The following is a 23,444-nucleotide window of genomic DNA, read 5'->3' as shown; positions in this document are numbered from 1 at the left end:
AGGACCTGGTACAAGGAGTGTGTGTGTTTGTGTGGGCGTGTTGGGGGAACAGCACGCCTATGGTGAGACCACCCCAAGAACACCATGGGTCAGGGCCTCTGTCCCTACTTCCCAAGTTCCAGAGAGGGAGTAAAGACTGACTGGGGGGATTCTTTATCCCTACTGAACCCCAACCTGCAACTATACTGGGAAGTGGGGAGTGAGGTGATACAGTGGACCCCTGGGTGGTGGAGTTTCTCCTCTTTCTCCTTGAGGTCAACAGGAGGATGTTATCCTTGGGCCATCTGCCCCAGGAATTTTGGCCATGAAAGTTTTAATTGGAAACTGCTGTTCATGATCAAATGGTAAGCCACAAGACTGTCTATGATCCTCTAAGTATGTATCCCTTTGTATAACTAGTAGGTTTTCTAGGTGACTGAGTTCTTACCCTTTAGAGCAATGACACTTCTTTCGTGTAGTTATTTTAGACAACCAAATGTATTGTAAACACACTGCATACCTTCTACTTACCTAGAAAAGTACTCTGAAATTGGTTTAATCCTACATTGCTGACTCTGGGTCAACACTGAAAACATCCACCTTCTTGCAAGGATGAATTACTAAGGATCCACTGAGGGTCTTCGACTATGATATGAGTTGATAGTAACATCTTTGAGTTTCTACAGCTGCTTTTTGGGGGGGTTAATTTTTTCTCATCAATCACCATTTCTGTTTTCAGTAATCTTAATGAAGAATTTTTTTTCTATTCTCTAGTAGATTTGGAAAACAGATATACAATAATGAATAGATTGAGGACTTGAAGATATTTTAACTGGAATAAAAGGTATGATGCATGAGATTTCTTATTTGTTATCTATGACATCTACTTCAGTGTTCATAGAACTTATTGCTGATTCTGTGCATTGTACAAAAAGTGAGTTTACAGTATAGATAACTTTCAAATGAAAAAGATCCCACTATACTTGTGTGTGTGTGGAAATGCTCCAGAGAGACCTCATTGGCTCTCATAGGTATGTTCATATATCAACTCAAAGAAATGCTTATCCCAGTTTTGGGCCCACAGCAAGCTCTATTGTTGAGTTAAAGTCTCCTCAGTCTAGTAACTGAAATATTTACAGACCTGACTACACGGGCCACTAGGTCCTGCTGTCAGAAATCTCTGAGTCATACACTCATTCTCACGAAGGCACCAAAACCAAGATTTCCCACTTCCTCTTCTATGCATGTTTTATTTGTCTCATTTAGTCGTAACCACACGATATGGTGGGAGAACTGTGGACACCACATATTGAAGTCCGGCTTCTGCCTCCAATGAGCTATTGTTCCTGCCAAGTCTCAGCTCTTTCATCTATACAATGAATGTAACTTAGGCCCCAGGGTGTGTGCAAGGATTCAATGGCAGAATTTTCATGTCACCCACTTAGTAGATACTGAAGAATTATTTGTTTCCCATCTTTCCCCCAGTTTCTTTATTTTCCTGTTTATTGACTCCACAGCACCAAAATATATAGATTATCTTCAAAATATGAAGTTGTCTTCACTGATGCATTGTTGATCGGCAGGCAACAACTTTAGTATTAAGTAACTCTCAGTCCCTATAAGACTTTGAATGCAGCTGCATGATGGCGCAGTCACACTGTTATGAACATGTTCATGTTCATGTCTGTCAGCCCTTAGACCAGCAGTTTCTTGAGGGGAGGATTGGCATCTCATTGATCTTTGTACTCCCAACACTTAGAACATTAGCAAACATTTCATGAATAAGTAATAGAATGAATTGCTATTTAGATATCATAAATGAACGTTCACTTGTATTGGAAGATTCCTGATCTGGTATATAGAAATGTGGATCAGAAGCCAGACATCCTGAAAAACAAGGGGCCAAGGTGACCAAATCCATAGACAGTTACCAACCGATGGCTCTCCACTGCCCACTGAGCATCCCACGCAGCTGATAACATTAACCTGGGAAATTCCCCACTGATCTTCAGTTCAGACAAGAAAAAAAATCCTTGTCTGCATTTCTAGTCAGCTTGTCTATGTCTAAAATAGTCTATTTTAAATCATAGGAAAATAAATGAGCCTGATGCCCCACAGCTCCCCACACAGCCTCCCCATCTCAACCTTGACCCAGTCAGATGGCTTTCTTAGAAAAAAAAATTAGCTGTGACTAAGTAGGCTGGTTCACCACACTTGCCTGTCCAGTATTTGGGCTCCTTCCCCACACCTACTATACCTGCCTCTTAGCAATGTCTGCAGTGCCTTCTCCACCAGGCATTTCCATGACCATCCCCCCTCCCCTTCACTTCTTCATGCTTCTCCTTTCATTTCTTCCTCTTCCTCTTTTTTAATTTATCCATTCTACACATGTTCATCAGAATACTCCTCTGTACCTCACTGGTTTTAAGAAGTTCACAATCATTCTCTACCTCCAGCTTTCCTGTTCAACCAGTGACACCATCCCCAGCTTCCTTCTTTCTTCCCACCTGGCTCCTGCCATCTAATTTTAGGAAACTCCATAGAGGTCAAATTGACCTCATTGGTGATTCTTTTCTCATTATTTAATAATACTTCTATATACACTGTGCCTTTTACAGGAATCTCTGTTCTTGCCTTTTCATCCAGACTTGCTACCTTAAACTTTTTAAAACCATAACATTTTAGAGTAAAAAAAATGACCTTGACTTTGAGACCGAGAATGCAGTGCAATCCCCTCATATTTTTGTACTCACAAAGCTAAAACCCAGATATGGCTTGGGACATCCTCTGCCAGAAAGCTTTCAGACACCTAACTCCATCAGCTGCTCTTGGGAAAGCACACACATGGCCAAGGAAGAGGTAGGAGGACTGATACCATGGGGTAAGAACTACATTAATACTAACGGCTATACTATACTATATACTAGATATATCACTTACTGTGATAGTAATAGATATATATTAAGTAGTATATTAGATATTTAATTATATTGGATATATTTGATGGTAAATAGACATGTATTATATAGTATATTATATATACTATATTATAATATACTATATGATATATATGTCACTTACTAAGGATTATACTAATACTAACACCAGACTCTATTCTAGACACTTTCACATGGGCTCAAGTGATCTTCACAATGAACCCATTTATGAAGGACAAATCTGACACTCAGAAAGTTTAAATAATGTATTTGTCTGAAGTCATACATATAGTCAGTGCCAGACTCGGTTTGCAGAACTAGGTTAGTTTAAGGCCCCAAAGCTCACGTTATTTCTACATCTCCCCTTTCCCCTCTCCTGCAGGCACTGTATCAAATTCACATTTGGGTTAGTGTCACTGCCGTCATAACAAACTACTATGGACTGGGTAGCTCAAACAACAAGTTTATTTTCTCACAGTTCTAGAGGTAAAAGTCTAAGATCAAGGTATTGCAGGTTTGGTTGAAGGCCCATCCTAACGTCCCCATTTTAACTGAGGGACTTCTGTAAAGGCCCCATATCTAAACACAGTCACATTCTGAGGTACTAGGGGTTAGAATTTAATATGTAAATTTTGTGGGGGACACAATTCAGCCCATAGAGTTATCCAGAATTATACCTTCTACTTGTTATCTTTAATTTCACCCCTTTCCCAAGGAATCTCTTTCACCAAATTATAACAAAAATCTCACAAGTTAGTATGTGTATCTTTTGCAAATCTACATTTATTAATGTAATTTATTATCTTATTAGCATCATTAATAAAGCAATTTATGAACATTAATAGTGTGAAAATAGATATGCATTTATCATGTCTTGATTGCTATCTCTACCCTGCTCTTTGCTTCACTCTTCAAAAACAGTGAGTAAAAATTCATTGCTAACAGCATTAAGCTCCATTCAAGTGCTAAGTACCACACTATTAAACTCTTAGATATTGAGTTACTCTTCCAAACTCACCAACCCCTGGGCAAATATGACCACAAGCAAGCAAACAAAAAGCTGTTCATAAGGATCTCAACGTTAAGAAAAAAAAAGGCATCAAGGTTCTTCAAAAAATGCCAGAAGCTTTAGCAATTTTTAGGGGAGTGAAATGTAAAGAAAGCATAGTAGACTCTGGAAAGATATAAGAACAGAATGGGAAGGGGCCAAAAGTATGATAAATATGATTATACTCCTTTCTCAAATATCGTGAGGGCCACAAATTTAAAATGTTACCACTTCATTCTCGTCTTACAAAACTAACTTATCCAGAAGTCAGCCTCCCTTTCCAAACCAGAGACTTTCATATACAACAAAGAATGTCATACTTTATCTTCATTTCAAACGTTCCAAGAAAAGACATTACAAAAAAAAAACTGTAAATATACCAGCCCCTAGCATAACACAATGGGAAGGTAACATGCACTTGTAATTTCTAGATTATCCATAAGGTAATAACACTTTTGAATATTCTAATTTGTTGTCAGTTTTCCAGGATGAGAATATTTTCAATCTCGGGTTAGCTGGGATATGCACAACTCAGGAACACGAGGACAGTGTGTTAGAAATGGGTTACACAGTTCTCATTTTCAAAGTGTAAACATGTACATTTATTTTTAAAAAATAAGGAACTGCCTTACAAGTACGTCAAGTCATCTTAGATGAGGGAAGTTTGTAAAGGGACATATGGGGTCAGTTAGTATTTCCTACAACACATGGTCTCTCTCAAATACAGTGGCACCTCGGCCTCCTGAGGAGTGCTGAAATCGACGAGTGCCGAAACTGACGAACGCCAAATGAGTTTTTCCCATCAGAAGTGTTCTCTGGTAGGGCTGTGCTGTGATTCAGACAAGCCCTAGCCAGTGTGACTGTGGCCTGAGCAAGTGCTGCCAAGTGCTGAAACATTTTTTTCTCATCAAAATGCAATGAATACTGGGTTCAACAAGGTCTAAAGCTGACGAGATACAACTATAATAAGATTTGCGAAAAGAAAAAAAAAACATTAAATATTATCTATTCTTTTCTACTCTTTCTTCCTAATGTATAACCATTTTTAAATCCCACCGCTAAAGCCATGCTTACTCACTCACTGCTTGTTTTTAACCTTCCTTTCAGTCAAGCTTCTTGAAAGAAATTTGCTCTTCTTGCTCCAATTATCACCACATATTTGTTTCTTAAAGACCTGCAAGTGGACTTCAGGCTCAGGCTGCATCAGGGTCTCAGGCCAAAACTGGCAGGCATTCTCTTACTGCTGAATTCAGTGGGCGCGTTCGATCCCTTTCTTACTAACCTCCCACAACATGGAAGCCTTGCATTCAGGACTTCACTTTCTCCCAGTCTTCTTCCCACCTTCCATCATCTCTCCTCACACTCCTGCTCCGTTTTGTCTCTTTTAATCTTTTAAATACAGGTGTTCTCCTCTCCAGAGTCCTGGGTATGTTCTTACTTTATCATGCTATATTTTATTTAACTGTTACCAATTCCAATGAGTCCCAGGATTACGTTCTGAGCTCCAGAGATATTCATCAGATTGGCCACTGACCATACACCATTTCCATTAACACAATTTCCTAAACATATATATATAAAAAGAACTCTTTATCTTTTCTTAAAAATGTGCTCTTCATCCTCATCTTGATGAATGGCATCACCACCTACCTTGTCCCCAATCCAAAATCTTCTTATTTTACTTATTTTCACATTATCAATAAATTGATATATTAATTTCCAAATATAAAAATAACTTATTCAATTAAACTGTGAAAATCTTATTTAAATTACTTTTAAGTATATATTTTTATTTACCTTATAATAATAAATTGATGCCATAGAAATGTCTCAAAGAATCTAAGGAACAGATGGTATTTTAAATTAACACTAGATAAATTATGCCTCCAGAATGTGTTAAGGGGCTAGAAAATTCTGATCTGTTTAATATTTGAAGCATTTTCCTTTATTATTTGTCTATATTATTATAATCATTAAGAAAAGATACTTTGAGTTAAACTCAGTCACTGTGAAGCCCAACCCTTGTTCCGGTTAATAAGATTTTCTGTATTATTACATAAGCTAACAAATTCTGAAACCAGAAAGGTCAGCGTTCACGCTGCCTGTCACTACCAGAACCACTAAGTAGAGACAGGGATTGAATCTTTACAGGTGCCGTACTCAGATTTCAGCAATCTGAGAAGATGGCAGGTTAGGTACCCGCAGAAACTGTCTTAATAGCTCATCTCAAGCCAATCTCTCTATAAGGAGAAGAAAGGGTAGGTTAAATGGCCAACAGTTGCCATCAGGAAGCAATTTTCCTAGTACTTCTTTGCCTGTTGATCAACAATTCTCTTTCTGTGTCACAGAGTCCCAGATGTTCCCTCCCTGGAACATAATGGTTCAGACACCATTGAATTGCAGAAACCCCCTGGAGTCACACAGTTGGTACATTCCAGTTCCTAGGATAACAGCTTTCCACAAGCATGGCACTTCTGCCTATCAACTATGACTGAAGCTAAAATGTTTAACTCTTGAGTTCCCCTATCAGTTCCAAGACGACTTATAAAAAAAGCCAGGAGCCAGACAGCCCTAAGGAGCTGAAACTTCATCTTCTGTTCCTGCTTCTGCCACTACTCCATGAGATGGCCTCTATCATGGCACTTTGATCTTTCCTCCAACATTATGAAGGGAAGGAACCCTGTTCCTGTGCTAATAATCACATCACTTACATTTGTATACTCTATACAAAGTTAATTTGATTTTCTTTTTATCATGAAACCAAATCTTTGCAGTAGTATCAGCTCATATTAGAGATGGAGAAACTGAGCAGAATGTGAGGGAGTTGCCCAGACAAGTGACAGCAGAATAATCAAAGCAAGTATTATGATCTAGTGCCCAACAGTTCTTCCCTAAGAATGCCCAGGATATCGCAAAGGTGAATGAGGTGTGTGTGTATACACACACGCACATGCACACACACATTATCAACAAAGATAATAAGGACAAACTAATCAAAGAACAGATCTATCTACCTGGAAAACATTAAAATCGCTGCTCACTTTTTAAAATCTCTTCTGTCCTGTTTCTTTTCCTAGTCTAACTATGCTGAGAATTTTTTTTGCCTCTTCTAACACTAAAGGAAATGCTATTTTCCTTCAGTGCATATTAAGAAAATATCAGTAATATATTAATTGCTGTGGTTCTAATTGAATTCTCATATGTATTGATCATCTCGCCAGTTGGCCTGAAGCCTTTACATGAATAATACATTGTGAAAACCTGCTCTCAGTTTTGTAAAAGATAAAATGAGATAAGATTAAGACCACGAAAGGAGAAGTCCTTGAAAATACCTTTTACCTCCAATAGTCTTGGAGGTAAGTTCTCACAGAACTGGGTTTCTTCCCCTTCAGGGCCCCATAATTACATTATAATGATGCCTTTAATAACTATGTGGGCCCTGGCTGGTGTGGCTCAATGGATTGAGTGCTGACGTGTGAACCAAACAGTTGCCAGTTCGATTCCCAGTCAAGGCACATGCCTGGGTTGCAGTCCAGGTCCGCAGTTAGGGGTACTCAAGAAGCAACCGCACATTGATGTTTCTCTCTCTTTCTTTCTCCCTCTCATCCCCTCTCTAAATAAATAAATAAATAAATAAATAAATAAATAAATAATAGTTATTCAGTTATTTGATTAACATCTGTCACATCAGACTAAAAGCCTCAAGGGAATAGAAGCAGTGAATGTTTTTGCTTTTACCCTAGGCATTTCATAGTCAGCGTTCGGTAAATATTCATAGGACACTCCTATGGGACATAGGACAAAGCATTCCTGTGCTTATGACCTTTCTATAGGGAAAGAGAGCCCACAAAAAGTATAGAGATTAAGTTCTAAGAGTGGGAATCCTTAGAAATCTAAATATTTTCTAAATACTGAAAATCAAGTCTTTTTTCTAATAATACCTTTTTTATTAATATAAATAAACTGAGTTTTATAAGTAGCTCAGATGCCCAGTGTAGAGTTCAATGACAAGATCTTTATTTCAACATAATTATTATACAAAGCCTAAGTCAAAGTGAAGAGCAAGGGATAGAGGCTTAAGTCAATTTCTTCTGTGGCAATGAGCACAGGTGGGAAGGGGTCAGCATCCACCATGATGATGACAGTGTCCTAATTCCCTTATGCCTCAGTCGTGTATATTTCCACCTAGCTCGGGAACTGATAGTCCTGGCCCAATAGGCCCCTGTACTTGAACATAGGACACTGATTCACCTATACATCTTCGGATAGGGAAGGCAGTGTCAATTTCAAGTTTTTGAACATTTATTGGGCAGTTAATGAGAATCAAAATACAGAAACAAAGGATCAAGATTAACACGTGTAAATTCTTGACCTTCACTATAGGCAGCACTTTGACCCCCCTGCAGCGAAAGGCAGGTTCCTTTATTTTGGCAAGTCCCCTGCTTCTTCTTGCACTTCCACTCTGGACGAGAATTGTGACTTTAGTCAGGAGAGAATACAGATTGTTAACTGATTCAAAGGTGTCTTTAGATGAAAAGAGAAATGATTTTCAGACTGATCAGCATATATTTGCATTTCAGATGCTAGGAACAAACACGACCCTCTCCTCCACCAACCCCTGTGAAAATCACTCCATATTCTCTGACCAAATGGTTTTCATTTTATTGAAATTACAGTGGGTTGCAAGTCAAAATTGACAGGTGTATTGGCTTTCAAATAAAGTCTTGCCTTAAGCATCCTCTCTTTGAAACAGTAAATATGATTCTAGAATATTTTCTGAAGATGTATATGTAATCAAGTGCATATGTTCTAGCCAGACAACTACTATGAACTCTATTTTCCACTGAGGGAAGGGAGGAATATGAGGCAGTATAATACTGTGTTGGTGGATAATTACCATAATTTCGCCGTACATGGACCATCAATTTGAAGAATTAGAATACATTTAAATATTAACACAAAACCATATTGGAGATATATTTGATGTTTCAGAATGAACTTTGGATTTCGTGTCTCTTCTTGTAATTATGAAAGAGCCCTATACAGAGTAGACCACATCTGATTTAATTGTGTATTACCCTGGAGCTAAATACACTATCTTCCAATTAAGTATGTCAAATAAATAAATAAATAAATGAAGTTAACACATTAGAAATGACAGAATATAGGATTCATCTAATAGAATATTTGTGTGGTATACTAATATAATATTAACAAAATGATAAAATAGTACTTCATTTGTATACAGCTTTATATATCACATGTTTTATATTTGTATATCACATGTTTTAAAGATTTTAATATATATTCATTCAATTGACTTGCAAAATAGCACTGTGATAAAGACAGTGTTACTAACTCTATTTTCTAGAAAAGCACAGACGAAACACTTTTAAACTATTTTTATGAGGCTGGTATAACCCTGTTACCAAAACAGAGAAAAAAGTTAAGAGAAAGAATATTATACACAAATATCCCACATGAACTCAAAAACAAAAGTCTGTTTAAACTATTAGCAAATAGCCCTGGCAGATGTGGCTCAATGGATTGAGTGCCAGCCTGAAAACCCCAAGGTCATCATTCTGATTCCCAGTCAGGGCACATGCCTGGGTTGTGGGCCAGGTCCCCATTTGGGGGCAGGTGAGAGGCATCCAAACATTGATGTTTCTCTCCCTCTCTTTCTCCCTCCCTTCTCCATCTCTAAAAAAACATAAGTATTTAAAAATATATATTAGCAAATAAAATTCAGCAATATATAAAAGTATAATATATCCCAGCAATGCACTTACTTTTGCTTTTGAAAACTGATTATAATTCTGCACGTTGACAAAATTAAATAGCATAATCATATAATCACCAAAGTTAATTCATAAAAAGCATTTGACAAAACTCAACATTTATTTATGATAAAATTAAAAAGTCAGCAAATAATAGAAGAAATTTCTTCAATTTGAAAACTGACATATACAAAAAGCTACAGCTAGTATCATACTTGATGATCAAAGACTGACCACTGGTCAGTTAAGATCAAAAACAATACCGGACTGTTCACCCTTACCAGTCCTACTCAAAATTTTTTGGTAGGTTTAACTAGTGTGATAATGCAAGAAAAAATAAATAGAAGGTATACATTTTTAAAAAGAAAGAAAACTATCTTTATTCACTGACAGCATGGTTACACGTACAGAAATATCTAAAGAAATCTACAAAACAACTACTCAACTAATAAGTGAATTTATCAAGGCCTTAGGAAACAATGTCAATATATAAGAACAATAATATTTCTGTACAATAATAATGAACAAAATGAAAAATTACTTTTAAAAATAATACCCTTTACAATAGCATCAAAAAGCACAAAGTATATATGGATAAATCTAGCAACAGATATCTAAAAACTATCAAACATATATAAGAAATATTAAGAGATATACAATAAAGCTGTGACAAGCAAGACAGTGTGACTTCTGTATAAAAATATACAAATTAATGATGGAAGAAAAGAGTTAAGAAATCAATACACACTTTTATAGTCAATTGATTTTTTACAAAACACCAAAGCAACTCAACACACACAAAACACAGAAAAAAAGATTTTTCAATAATGTTTCTGAAAAAAACAGATATCCTCTTGAGAAAATATTAACTTTTATTCTTATCTCCTAGACCTAAACATGAAAGTTAAAACTATAAAACTTCCAGAATATAAAAAAAATATATAGTTTTTTTATAGGAATAGTTTCAAATCTTGAGGTAGGCAAAGCTTTCTTACCCAGAACACAGAAAGCAATAAGAAAGAAAAAAGTTAAAAATTTCTGCTCATCAAAAATGACATTAATAAAATAAGTAAACCACATACTTAAGAAAATATTTACAAAACATATCTGACAAAGGACCCATCCATATCCAGAATATATAAAGAATTATTCCAAGTGAATAATAAAATGACAAGTACACCAATTTAAAATGGGCAAATGATCTGAACAGATACTTCACAAAAGATGTACAAATGGCCAGTCAGCACAGAAAATAGTTTTCAATCACAATGAGATAGTACAGTAACGGCAAAAATTAAAGAATGTTGGTGAAATGAGGAACAACCAGAAAATACACTTTATACTTCCATACATTACTGATGGAAGTATAAAGGCCTACAACAATTTTTTTAGTGTTTATCAGTTTCTTATAAACTAAATGTAAATAGTCTATGACCACCAAGTTCTACCCTGTAGTACTTGCTGAAGAAAAAGGAAAACATATCCACATAAGGACTTGTACATGAACATCCATATTGACTTTATAATAGTGTTAAACTGGAAATAACCCAAATATCCATCATCAGGAAAAGAGGTCAATGAATTGTGATGCAGTCATGTGACAGAATAGACAGCAATAAACAGAGATAAATTACTGCAACAGCATAAATTAATCTCATACACATTATGCTGAACAAAAGGAGCCAAACCCATAATAGTACATGCCGTGCCGTGTGATGCCATTGATATAAAGTTCTGGAACATGAATGAACTTAGAAAGAAATCAGAACATCACTTTCCTCAGAGAGCGTGGCAGGACTGACTAGAATGGGGCATGGAGAGAATTATTTTGTATCTCGGTAACTGTGTGTTACATGAATATAGGTATTTGTCAAAACTCAGAATTATAGCACTCTCAACCCATGCATTTCACTATATGGAGACTATACTTCAATAAAATAATTTTAAGCATATAAGGTAATGAGACAATACTATTTTGATGACATGAAAATATATAAAACAATAAAATAGGTTAAATTCACTTCCTGATTCACCTCAAGGAATGTGGACCCCTGCAATGAGGGAGACGGAAGCACGGATTTGTCTTCCTTCCCACCTGACTAGAATCACAGTGTGCTTCTAATTTTAAAGACGCACATTTTCTACAGCATGCTCCCTTGTCCATAGTTACTTTTCCCCCCATTTGACCCAGAAACTAAAGCCAACCTCATTCATCATCCAAAACCTACAGAAGATACGAGAGGGGTCTGTCCCCACACTAGCTTTGTTAGTAGAACCATGAACGTCTTCAGCAAATGTCCTTCAGGGAGAGGTTCAAGGACAAGTCTAAATATATACCATGTCCGCCTTATATGCTGACTTTGGAACCTAATTAAGGCAAGCTATGACTCCACAGTAATTTTTCCTATTTAAATGAATAACATACTCTAGATTCAAATGTATAACTAAATGTCTATCATGTGGTTCTTAGTGCTCTGGTTATAATTAAATAGACTGTTTGTACTTGAAGTATATTAAAATTTTCCCTAATCCTTCCTCCTCCCTCCCCCCCAGTAAAGAATATGAACTATTTATAAAACTTTCATTGTCTCTTCATTTGGTTTTACTTATCTAGATTCATAAGCCATGTATGGTAAGTTTCAGACCTATAATTTGTGGTTTCCTGCTTCCAAGAGCGCTCCAGAGTTCTCGTGTGACTGTTTTCCGAGTTAAATATTTACACACACACACAGGGTACACAGGCAGTTCATATTTGACAGGATTTAACAGCATCTACATCTGTTTCTCATCAGTGCATGACTGGAAAATGTGCCTACTAAACATTGTTTAATGTATTTGTCCCCAAAATTGCTTTTACTTTAGCCTTGAGACATTTCTATGTAAAAAACAAAACAAGGTGAGGGTGCCCCTCTCAGGCCATTTCCTTCTCTGGCTTCAGGATCCTGTCTTGCTACCATTCAGTACGTTCCAAACCACACCAAAGCATGGGGCATATCTTCTTTTTAATCAGTGTGTGAGAAGCACAAATTGAGATACGAAGGGGGAAATATCCCATTTAAATTTTCTTTAAAAGCCTCCAAAAGCAACAACTGGAGTTGGGGGTGGGTTTGCAAGACTGCATTGGGAGAGAGTGCCCACTGACGCAAACACGTCCCAAGTCTATTTCAGGCTCACGGAACACAACTTCCGGCGTGGGCTTTCCAAACACAAAATTAGAAAATCCGTGGCTTTCAAGAGGTCATCAGTCCTCGGTCCCCGAAATTTCAAATCACAACACAAACATCTGGTTTAAATGCTCCCTCACCTAACGAAGTCGAACATACTTTAAACGCAGGCATTTTTCTAGAAATACAAAGCATGATTAAATCATAAGAAAATTCTCTTTAAAACATCGATTTAGAATAAATTAATCTTGTCAATCATTCTGTTGTTTGGGGGTGTCAAGCCACAAATCCATTTTCTCATTTTTTATTTGTATATTGTTATTATAGGAAATAACAAATCAAAATTTAAAAGAAAATAATAACTTCAGAGTCATTATAAACTCTAGAAGCTAATCATAGTTCCTGTATATAAAAAAACAAAAATAAAAGGAATGATTCTTCTTAACACTTTTGAGACTTATTTTTCCAATTTGTGTCTAATTCAATACTTTGACTTTTTTCTTTTCTAGTCTTGATTATCTTCAAGCCATTCATAGCCCATTATGCTCTGGAGAAAAAGTGGCTGGATAAAATAAAAGGAGAGAGGCTAAAACGGGTGCTATTGGCTGCCATAGCCCCGAGGAAAAGCTTCATTCTCAAGAAGCCTAGAAATCCTGGCATTAATAAACCATTTTGTGCAAATGAGAATTTAAATAATGCTCAATACTCTTAACTCCTGTCACACTGATTAAAAAGTATAGCAGTAGATTTTTAGACATACTATTTTTAGACCTTCAATTTTATGAAATAATAAAAAAAAGTTACTCAAATCCAGCTATTACTTTGCATACTTAGAGAAGCACCTCCCAGGATATTATGTATTTTCTCAAATAACATACATGTATCTTTTATGATAAGCCAGATAAAAAATATTAAACAAAATCCTAGAAAATACAAAATAAACTTTAGTAACTTAAAGCACATCAAAGGTTGCCTGAGGCTGTGGAAAATAAAGACTGGAGAGAAGGATTACAATTTCTTGATTGTGATGATAGCTATATGATAGTAGACATGTTCAACTGTACACTTATCAAACTGTATACTCTTAAATGTTTCATTATTAAACATCAACTATACCTCACTATAACTGGGGTGGTTTTTCTTGTAACATCTTAGCATGAGATTAGTTTCCATAAATTTGAGAAAGAGAAGGAAGGCCAAAAATGCAAAAATCTTGCCTATCAAGTCATCTTCCTCACTGATATTTACTATCTACTTCCATAGTTTGAAATTTTCCTTACTAAGTTCAATTTATTTAAATGGAAGCTTAAATATATCAAGATTTAGAATATGAAAGAGCATTTCAAATCGGTAGGAGCAATGTGGCTTATTCAACTGACTAGCCATGTGGAAAACACCTAATAAAGGTATCTTTTATTAAAATAAATTTCAGGTAAATCAAAGATCTGAATATATAAAATAAAAGTATTATAAGTAAGTACAGGAAAATATATTTCTTTGAGGTAATGAAAGGTTCTTTAAAACAATACGCTAAACACAAATTCCAAAAAGATTAGTGAATGTGACTACCTAAAATAAATTTTTTTTCTGCACAGAAAGAAAAATACCATGCAAAGTCAAAAAACAAAATGATCAACTAGGGAAAATATTTCAACACATACGACGATGAGTTCATTTCATTGATATATAAAGACCTCTTATAAATCAGTTATAAAAGACTATTAAACTAATAGAAAAGTCAGCAAAGAACTTAGAGGCACCTCAAATGGTTTAGAGCAACCTCAGTCCCAAAGAGACGGAAAGTAAAATGTCAATGAGATATCAAAAGGCAATTCTTAAGATATATGCCATTAAGATAGACACATAAGTGGGAAAAAACCAAGATGTTGAACAATCTACACTGTATGTCTCCACCTCTGTAAAAATAACTATGCATGTATATGTGTATAATATATATGCATATTTACATATACAGAGATATGTATACATGATTACCTATGCATAGAACAATCTAGAAGAACATTGTAAAAACTGGCTACAGTGGTTACTTCTATGATGGGAACCTGGGTGTCTTGAGTGAAGAGTCAAGATAGCTTTCCATCGTGTGTTCTTTTACACTGTTTAAACTTTTAAACATATATCTACATTATCTTTTCAATGAAAAATAACTACTTGACAAAATAAACTAAATTATTTTAATCCAAAAATTTTGACTGAGCCCTGGCTGGTGTCACTCAGTGGATTGAGCACGATCCAGCAAACCAAAGGGACTCTGGTTTGATTCCCAGTCAGGGCACATGCCTGGGTTACAGGCCAGGTCCCCAGTTGAGGGAGTGCGAGAGGCAACCACACATTGACATTTGTCTCCCTCTCTTTCTTCTTCCCTTCTCCTCTCTCTAAAAATAAATAAATAAAGTCTTCTAAACAATATTGACTGAGAATCTACTTTGTGCCAACCATTATTGTAAGGGCTAGGACTATGACTTGGGTGAGCAGTGTAAATCTCTGTCCGCGTGGCTCTGACATGCTTCTGGGGGAGGAACAGTGAAAGTCTCACATGAATTCCATGCAGTCTGCACAGTCTTGACCATTACAACCATGTTTTTTTTGGATGTGACATTTTTAAATACAAGCAAATGTATTTGGTTTTATATAAAATAGCAACTATAGAAACACATTCTTTGCAACTGATACAATTGTCATCATCATAATTTCAATAGACCTTGTTGGGTGAGAAGCAAAAAAGAGGTTCATGGTTCATGCTTTCATATGTATCCATATAATTTAAGAATCTTTTCTCCTTGAAATGAAGTATTTCTAATCTCTCTGCCTTTGTTTTATGGTTTACCAACTGAATACTAAGACTCTCACTCTCTTACCACTTAATTCATTATTTTAGGATTCAAATCGAAGTTATGTTCTCATGATTTAGGACAAAAACAATCCTAAAGACTTTTATTGTCATACATACACATATGATTTCCATCAATGTCCTAAATTCTCATTTTTATTGTCTTCCTAGAACAACTATGCCAAAAAAATGTAAAATTATAGCTTAATTTCATGTATGAAAATACAATATTTTGGTTAAAAGATGGTACAAGCTAAAAAACAACATTTCTCAAGTATGGTAGATGAGCACTCAGCTTCCTCAATGTTCTGTTAAAAGGTTACTCGACCAATGAATTGGGAAATACTGCTTATTAAATTTCTCCACAATGAGAATTTTTTCCACCTTTGAGATTTACAGTGCATATTTGCAGTGTACTATTGCAATATTATGTTATATCTGCATGTGAGATGAAGAAGTTTGCTTAACTTTTGAACCTTTTTCTTTCTTCCTTCTGCCACAAGTTAGTCCTATGATTCCTTTTAAGGCTTGGATTTTCTCCAGTCCTAATGTTCTCATGTCTAAAATCTAAGAGTTGAGACTAGATGATGTTTTAGGTCCCATTTTACTTTATTATTCTAGATTCTTGGTCTCACTTTAGAAATATTAAGCAATTTAAGCATTCAATGTTACTGTTTTGAAACACAGCCAAATAAATATAATCAGTAATTACTGAATTCCAGTGGATGTTCCATGATTAATTAATGTGATATGAAGTGCAACCCAACCTAAAACACTGACTGGTACCTTATGAATAGCAAGGAATAATATTTTAAATTCTTTTTCAAGGCTACTAGGCATAAGTCTCATAAAATGACACAAAGAAATACTCTTAGACACAAGACTGCACACACAAAAATTGTGGGTGTAGGTTCTAATTTTTCTGCAAAACAGGAGGAAAAGGTTAAAAATTACTATTTTAAAAATCAACTAAGAGTAATATTTGTAAGTAACTCTTCAGATTAACAACTCTGTTGTGATTCCCAATATCAAGCATGCACAAAAGAAAATGAATTATATTTCCATGGAGCCCCTACTCACTTGACTGTCAAACAGATTTGTATCAGCCTGCATTAAGAAAGTTTGTAACTAATCTTGGTTTAAGAAAGACTGAGGGAACGAGCAATGAAAACCAATAAATCTCTTGACATCCGGGGAAATTATAATCTAAGCTCAAATCAAGATGTCTCAGTTCTGAATCTTTGTTTTCCTCTCAGTAAGTTGCTGAGGACTTCCTGGCCCAACCTGGTGTTCAAGCTGCAAAAACTTCTTATTCATTCCCAGCTAACATGAAGCTTCCACCTGGAAGAATACAGCACAACATACCTCTGTCACAAGGAGCACAGGCACAGTCTTGGTCCCCTGACAAGAAGAAAGTGAAAAGACCAAGTATGTGTGAGTTTAGAACAACTGAAATCCAATATCACCCACCAGATTGCTTCCTCATAAAGATAATCCTCTGTAATAGAGCACAGCAATAACCAACAACAATAAAAGCAAAATCCAGTTTTTTTAAAAGTATAGGACAAAAGAGATTCAATTCAAACCACTCCCCCACATCAAAATGTGATAGGAAACAACCCTCCTTTTAACAGAATACCAATAGGACTTTTAAAATTATAGCCTCTCTTTCAACTAACCCTCTTCCCAAAGAACTTTTATTGGATGCAACTTTAAAGCCAATCCAAGAATTTCCTCTTCCAGTGCCCTTCATAAGTATCTGCAGCCGTGGTACTGGATCTTCCTAAATTCTGATCATCTCTTGACCTTGATCACTATACTTGACTTTCAAGGCCACTAGGGTCACAAATAGCCTAGTTTAGCTCTGAAGTTTGACAAAGCATTTTCTATAGCCTACCAGCTAAAGGTAAACCTTAAAAAAGAAACAATTTGTTTCCATATTTAAAAGATGCAGTTTCTACCAAGAAACACTGCTACAATTTCACTAATTCATATATAGGTCAAATGCAACTGAAAAATCAAGGACCATGATGTTTTCATACTTCATACTGTGCAACACAGCTGACCTATGGATAACTTTTTATGAGGCTAACTTACCTTCTGGGCAAAGCCCATGAATGACAAACATTTTTCTGAGAGCCTAAACTTAATACACCAAGAAGGTAACACTGGTTGTTTGTATGCATGTGTTAAGAACTTTTTCATTAAAATATCTTGAAAAACTTGGAGATTCTCTCCTTCAGTAAATGGAACTGCAGACTTGAGTATTGTGAGGAGGTTCTGCTTGAACTCCCACGTCTTCTGTGCCAGTTAGAAGTTTCCTCCCCACACCCATCCACACAGACCCTTAAATCACTAGAGAAACCACCAGGCAGAAAGTCAATACAAATACCCTCTGGGCCTAAGAGAAGTTGTCATTTAATGAGGGAGGCTCAAGAGAATGGGAGGCTGGGTAGTGGCTCTGTTGTAGAAGAGGTGAATTATAGGGCCAGAGAAAATTGTCAGTAAAGTATGTGTGACCAGGAGGACCCCCAAAAGCCTTACAATATTTCAATGCTCATCCGATCTTGAAGCAGGCCTGGTGGTGACCCTGGAGGGACTGTGGTCAGGGAGACTTGAAATAAATATAACCTAATTGAAAAACATTAACGGATGCCTTGTAGAAGTACAGGCCTCCAAAAGTAGATCAGTTTCATTTCCTAATGATCTCCAGAGTGTCACTGGGTTGGGTCCTCAAGTACCCCAACTCATTAAGGGGTTTCCTCAGTCACAGACTGCCCTCTCGACTGCAGCATGCTGTCATGCAAAGCCTTGACAGAAAAGAGTATGAATTAGGAGAGACGAAGGAGGAAATAAAGCAAATCATTACCACCCTCATACAGGAGGAACAATACCTCATTATACAGAAAGACATTTCCATGAGAAAAGCTGAAAGAATATTCAAAAAGATATATTATAGTCTTTGTTGTTGGGCAGTTAACATTCAGAGGATCTAGATTAGGTACTCATCAGATCAATTTAGGGGACAAGCAGGCCAGATGGTTTGGCAATCCAAACTAGCTCTGTTGGAAAGATTTAATAGGCTAATGCACACACTGGTGTTAGTAGCTTGTAACAACTGAAAGACTTTTCCCTCCCAAAAATATGTTTGTTTTAACTCAGATTTAACTGTGGAAAGAGTCTGGAAGTCAGACAATCTAGACAGTGAACTACGCATTCCCTCTAACAACACATGCACATTTGGGAAATCACGAAGTCTCTTTGGATCTCACTTCCCTATCCATACAGTGGCAGGGTCAGAGTAAACAGAGTCTGAAGTCCCTCCTCACTAAAATAGGTTTGGTGTCTGATTCTTCAGAGTAAGCTCTAGCATCAGACATCCAAGACAGGTAGGTGAGCAGGGGCCTCTGCCACTCAATTGCAAGAATAAGAACACATGCCTGGTGGGACGAACCAAGCTGGGTGACACTGAGGAGTCGACAGTTAGACTTGAACCCAAACTTTAGCTAGATGATCAATCAGTAGAGACAATTTACTAGCACAAGTTAGGAGCTCAGCCATTCCCCAGGAGTATGACCTTGGACAAGCCACTTAACCATTCTGAGCCTCAGTTTCCTCCCTGGGAGTAACACTGTCTGCCCCACAGACAGCACAAGTCTTTGCATTGATATAAAAACATGCACACATGCACTTGTAGATTGTAAAGTAGTCACAGCTCATTGGTTCCATATGAACAGGATTCAGGACGTGTCCTTCTCGAAGAATAAAATAAAACAAACAAAATAAAAAGTCTAGAAAAACACTTTCAAGAAAACAGCTTCCTACTTGCCCATTCCTAAGATACAGGAATATACTGACATGTACATTCACATGATATACTGACATGCTAATATGTGAAACTTCTCCATGCAGCCTGTTTGAGAAACTACAATGAGGAACAAGGAACCCTTGAACCCTGTTCTCTGGCTTCATTTAATGGCTTGTGCTGAAAGTTCCAAGTATTGTTGAGGAGTCCCCATTGGCCAGAGGTCTCCCTCCACTGGCATAAGGCTCATATTCACATGGTAAAAAAACATGGGCCTGTGGGGTGTAAACAGTAGTGTTCAATGCCTAAATGCAGTCCAAGATTGAGAGGGGAATCCCTTGCTAATTTTCTCCCAATGCAAAGCACATAGGAGCAAGGATTTCATCCAAAGTGGAAATGACTATACCTTGTGTCTAGGATGCTGCAACTACCGGGAACACCAAAACTTGAAAGCAAAGTCACTTTGGAGGGATTCGCTGAGCCATACTGCCCTGCTTCCTTACCCTGCTTTGATGAATGCTCTGGTATCTGTCTTCTTGTGCTGGTATCTTGGCTCGGAATAGCTGGCATTCCCACCAAGGCAACTGATTTGTACATAACTCTGGAATAGTAGTGAGCGTTCACAGAATAAAACTAATAGTACTTTAGTCCCTTGCTCAAACCTTGCTTGACAATTCCCTCGTTAAGTCCCCGTTATCTATTCGAAAGTGGCCCTAGTTGATTAGTCAAGCTGAAAATCCAAGTGCAGGAAATTTTAATAGCTTGTGTTGTGTTCTAGGGTGAAATCCAGCTTTAGCTGGAAAACCTCAGGCATGTTTGACAAAGATTTCTAGTTCAGATCCTTCTCTTTGAGAGAATGGCTGCAACCGAATCTAACCAAGAAAGGGTGTTTTTATTATAATTCACATGATTATAAGGGACCTTAAAAAATTAGCTTGTCTGTTTTCTTGCAGTGAAATACATAGAAAATATTTGGTTTTCGACAGGCATTTGTTGAATGTTAAGTATTCAAAAATGGGGATTTGTCATATTATATGATTAACATTCACACTCCCAACTAAGAACAACTCTTTACTTTTTCTGAGGGTGGTAAGAGACATAGGGATGTATGGCCTAATAAGGAACCAGAAAATAAGACCTTTAGCATATTTTGCTTCAGGCTTCTAATAGGTGGAAAGAACAAGGTTGTTATAACTGACCTGCTCTTTAAGTAAATGAATAAAACGTCCCTGCTGCAACCCATTAATTTACTAAAATAACCAAATCTTTTAACATGTTTGAGAAAGTAATACACTCCATGGGGCCATCAGACCATATAAACTATTGCAAACTTTCCCCATATTGAGCTGTAGTCCGAGATATCTAAACAGAATAACCATAAACTAAAAGCCTAAAGAGTATGATTTATATGTCCACAGCCATTTGCAGTTTGGAAAAAAATTAAAGGGTTCTTCCTTAAACCATGACAGTGGAAGGACAGCCGAATTTCTCCTGGGTGCGTTTGACACTGAATGATGTTAAATTGAAGCTCCCTGCAACAATACAAGTCCGGTCCCTTTCTTTCCTTTCTGAGAGGTCTGTATTTTAGACCAAGGTTCAGTGTTGACATGCAGATTTGCCTATAAATGATTAAATGTTCTATCCACTCTGGCATTAGGGAGTTGTGCTCAAGACTCCTGAGAAAGCATTTTCCTTCATTACAGTCAGGAAAAAAAGAAATTCTACTCTGTTCAAATTTGAAAGAAGCGATCCAGTCACAAATTTCCATTGCTATATTTAAAGAAATTATATAAAATTAATAACAAGTCTAAAGAAAATTAAAGTTAGAGGGGGAGCAAAAAGGTGTTTTTTGCTTTCAACAGATTAAATGAAATGCCTTTGCTACAATGATGTTTTCCTGGTAAAAGAATGTTGTTCTGCTAGGGATAATTATGGTAATAGGAATTAAGGTAATTTAAACTCCAGTGAAAGAGTTTAAGAGATTCTTATGTTTCAGGGAAACCTAAGAATATGCTTAAAATTCTGGTTGTTTATGCTGCCATTAAAATAGCTATGTGGGTACCAGATTAACTTTATGCATCAAAGGAATCAACAATATTGAATAAAACTACTAAAATAACCCAAGTTTCCACTAAGTAGGGAGTTTCCATTTGCTATGTGCTTCGAGTGGAGTGTTAGGTTTTCTCTGTGAACCCAAATGCCCTCACACTGCATCATTTTCCAATGCAGAACACTGAAACTTTTCCTTCAATGCACCATTTAAGGAAGTAAATGTCCTCCCCAAAAGACACTAATGTTCCATATCTAGCAAATGACCACATTGGTATAATAATCTGGAATCCCTAGCTACACTCAGTTTATGAAAAGATGTCCTTTTATAAATTTCACAATAGGCTGATTTTCATTTTGTAAATGTGTTTCATTGTGTAGTGTCATTCGTCATTCCCATTCAGTGATGAAGTGACTCTACTGTTTGAGGCCCGATGCCACAGGTTAAAGTCAGACAAATGAGTCACATTGGATTTGGTCCCAATTAAGTGCTTGCCAGCAATATAACAGATGAGTCTATCACCAGCATTTTAAAATCACTTTTATTTTTCGAGCCCCTCTATTAGTTTCCTAGGGCCATAGTAAAAAAAAAAAAAAAAAAACACCCCCAATTTAGTAGCTTAAAACCACAGAAATTTATTCTCTCACAGTTCCATAGATGAGAGGCCTGGAATCAAGGTGCCAGGGGGCAGGTCCTGCTCCCTCCGAAACCTGAAGGGGGGAATCCTTCCCTCCCTTTCCCTGGGCTTCTGGGGCTTCGGGAGGTTGTTAGCAGCTCCTTGGCATTTGTTGGCCTCCAGCAGCCTAATTGCAAATATCTGTCTTCATCACCATGTGGCCTTCTCCCACTGTTATTCTGTTCACACAGGACCAACTTCTAAGGACACCATCAGTCATTGGATGAGAGGCCCACTCTATGATGACCTCGTCTTAATTTAACTAACTATATCCACAAGTACTCTGTTTTTAAATAAGGTCACAGTCCAAAGTCCTGGGGGTTAGGGCTTCACCACTGGGGATGGTGGGAGACAAGTCGACCCAGAGCACACCCTACTACCTTGACTCTAATCTTCTGCCAGTAAAACATTTATATGCCAACTGAGTCTCTACCTGGTAAGAAAATGGAATACGTGCAGAGACAGAAGGCCCCATTGGTATGCATTGTTTTTAATTTCTTCAAAGCATTTCCACTTCATCTCGGTTGGTCCACACAACAAACCATACTGGTAGTCTCAGCTTCCACAGATGAGATAAGTTAAGTGTGGAGAAGGGATGCGCCTTTCTGGGTAGCACATAGCTGGTGCGTACCCCAGGCAGATCACTCAGGTCTTCTCACCTAGATCTCTGCTGCTCCCATGAATAACTAGAGCCTGTTATAAAGACCACCAGGGTGGGGCCATTGATTCTCAGCATAGGAACTGGATGTTCTCAAACTTAACAACGTGTTGTTATGAAAAGGGTAGCAGGAGGGATCCTAGAACTGTCATGTGTCTTGACCAGAGTGGACTATCCAGGATGTTTCTGATGCACATGACCGCCACTGCCTGGCAGTCCCCTTTGTTCCTGCTGGTCCAAAAGCACTCCCTACATTCTACCACTGTGCCGCCTATGAACCAGGCTACAAGGACAACCACTTACATGCAATCATGTTGGGACACAGCAAGTTCCCTGAAAATCAGGAAAAATTCCTTCTCACTACCTCCTTGGTAAGGAATCAGAAAGGAATTTTGCCGAACATTTCCAAGTAGAAAGTGTATCTATTCATAATCACCCCTTTGCTCCTAATTTTTGGCCTTTAATCACTATTTTACATTTTTAAAAAAGTAAATAAATCA

The 23,444-nt window shown here is 37.0% G+C and overlaps 1 protein-coding gene across 7 annotated transcripts in view; it reads right to left on the bottom strand.

Annotated features, from left to right (window-relative positions):
• The window catches only part of IPCEF1 (interaction protein for cytohesin exchange factors 1), a 154,849-nt gene that overhangs the window by 121,343 nt on the left and 10,062 nt on the right, over window positions 1-23,444 (bottom strand). For 2 of the 7 annotated variants that reach the window (XM_037157619.2, XM_037157620.2), the window contains exons 1-2: window positions 20,064-20,145; window positions 17,121-17,156 (exon numbers count right to left, since the gene is read on the bottom strand). The exons of 2 other annotated variants lie outside the window; for them this stretch is intronic. In XM_037157619.2, coding sequence (XP_037013514.2) covers window positions 17,121-17,156; window positions 20,064-20,130 — 103 coding nt within the window. In that variant the 5' untranslated portion in view covers window positions 20,131-20,145. Of the gene's footprint in view, window positions 1-17,120; window positions 17,157-20,063; window positions 20,146-23,444 lie in introns of those variants that run through there. 3 more of the 7 variants (XM_053668682.1, XM_053668685.1, XM_037157623.2) reach the window with 2 other exon arrangements.

Source organism: Artibeus jamaicensis, unplaced genomic scaffold (assembly GCF_021234435.1).
Source record: "Artibeus jamaicensis isolate MK-2021 breed Jamaican fruit bat unplaced genomic scaffold, CSHL_Jam_final contig_497, whole genome shotgun sequence".
Taxonomy (NCBI): Eukaryota; Metazoa; Chordata; class Mammalia; order Chiroptera; family Phyllostomidae; genus Artibeus; species Artibeus jamaicensis.
This window is presented reverse-complemented; position numbering and strand designations above follow the sequence as displayed.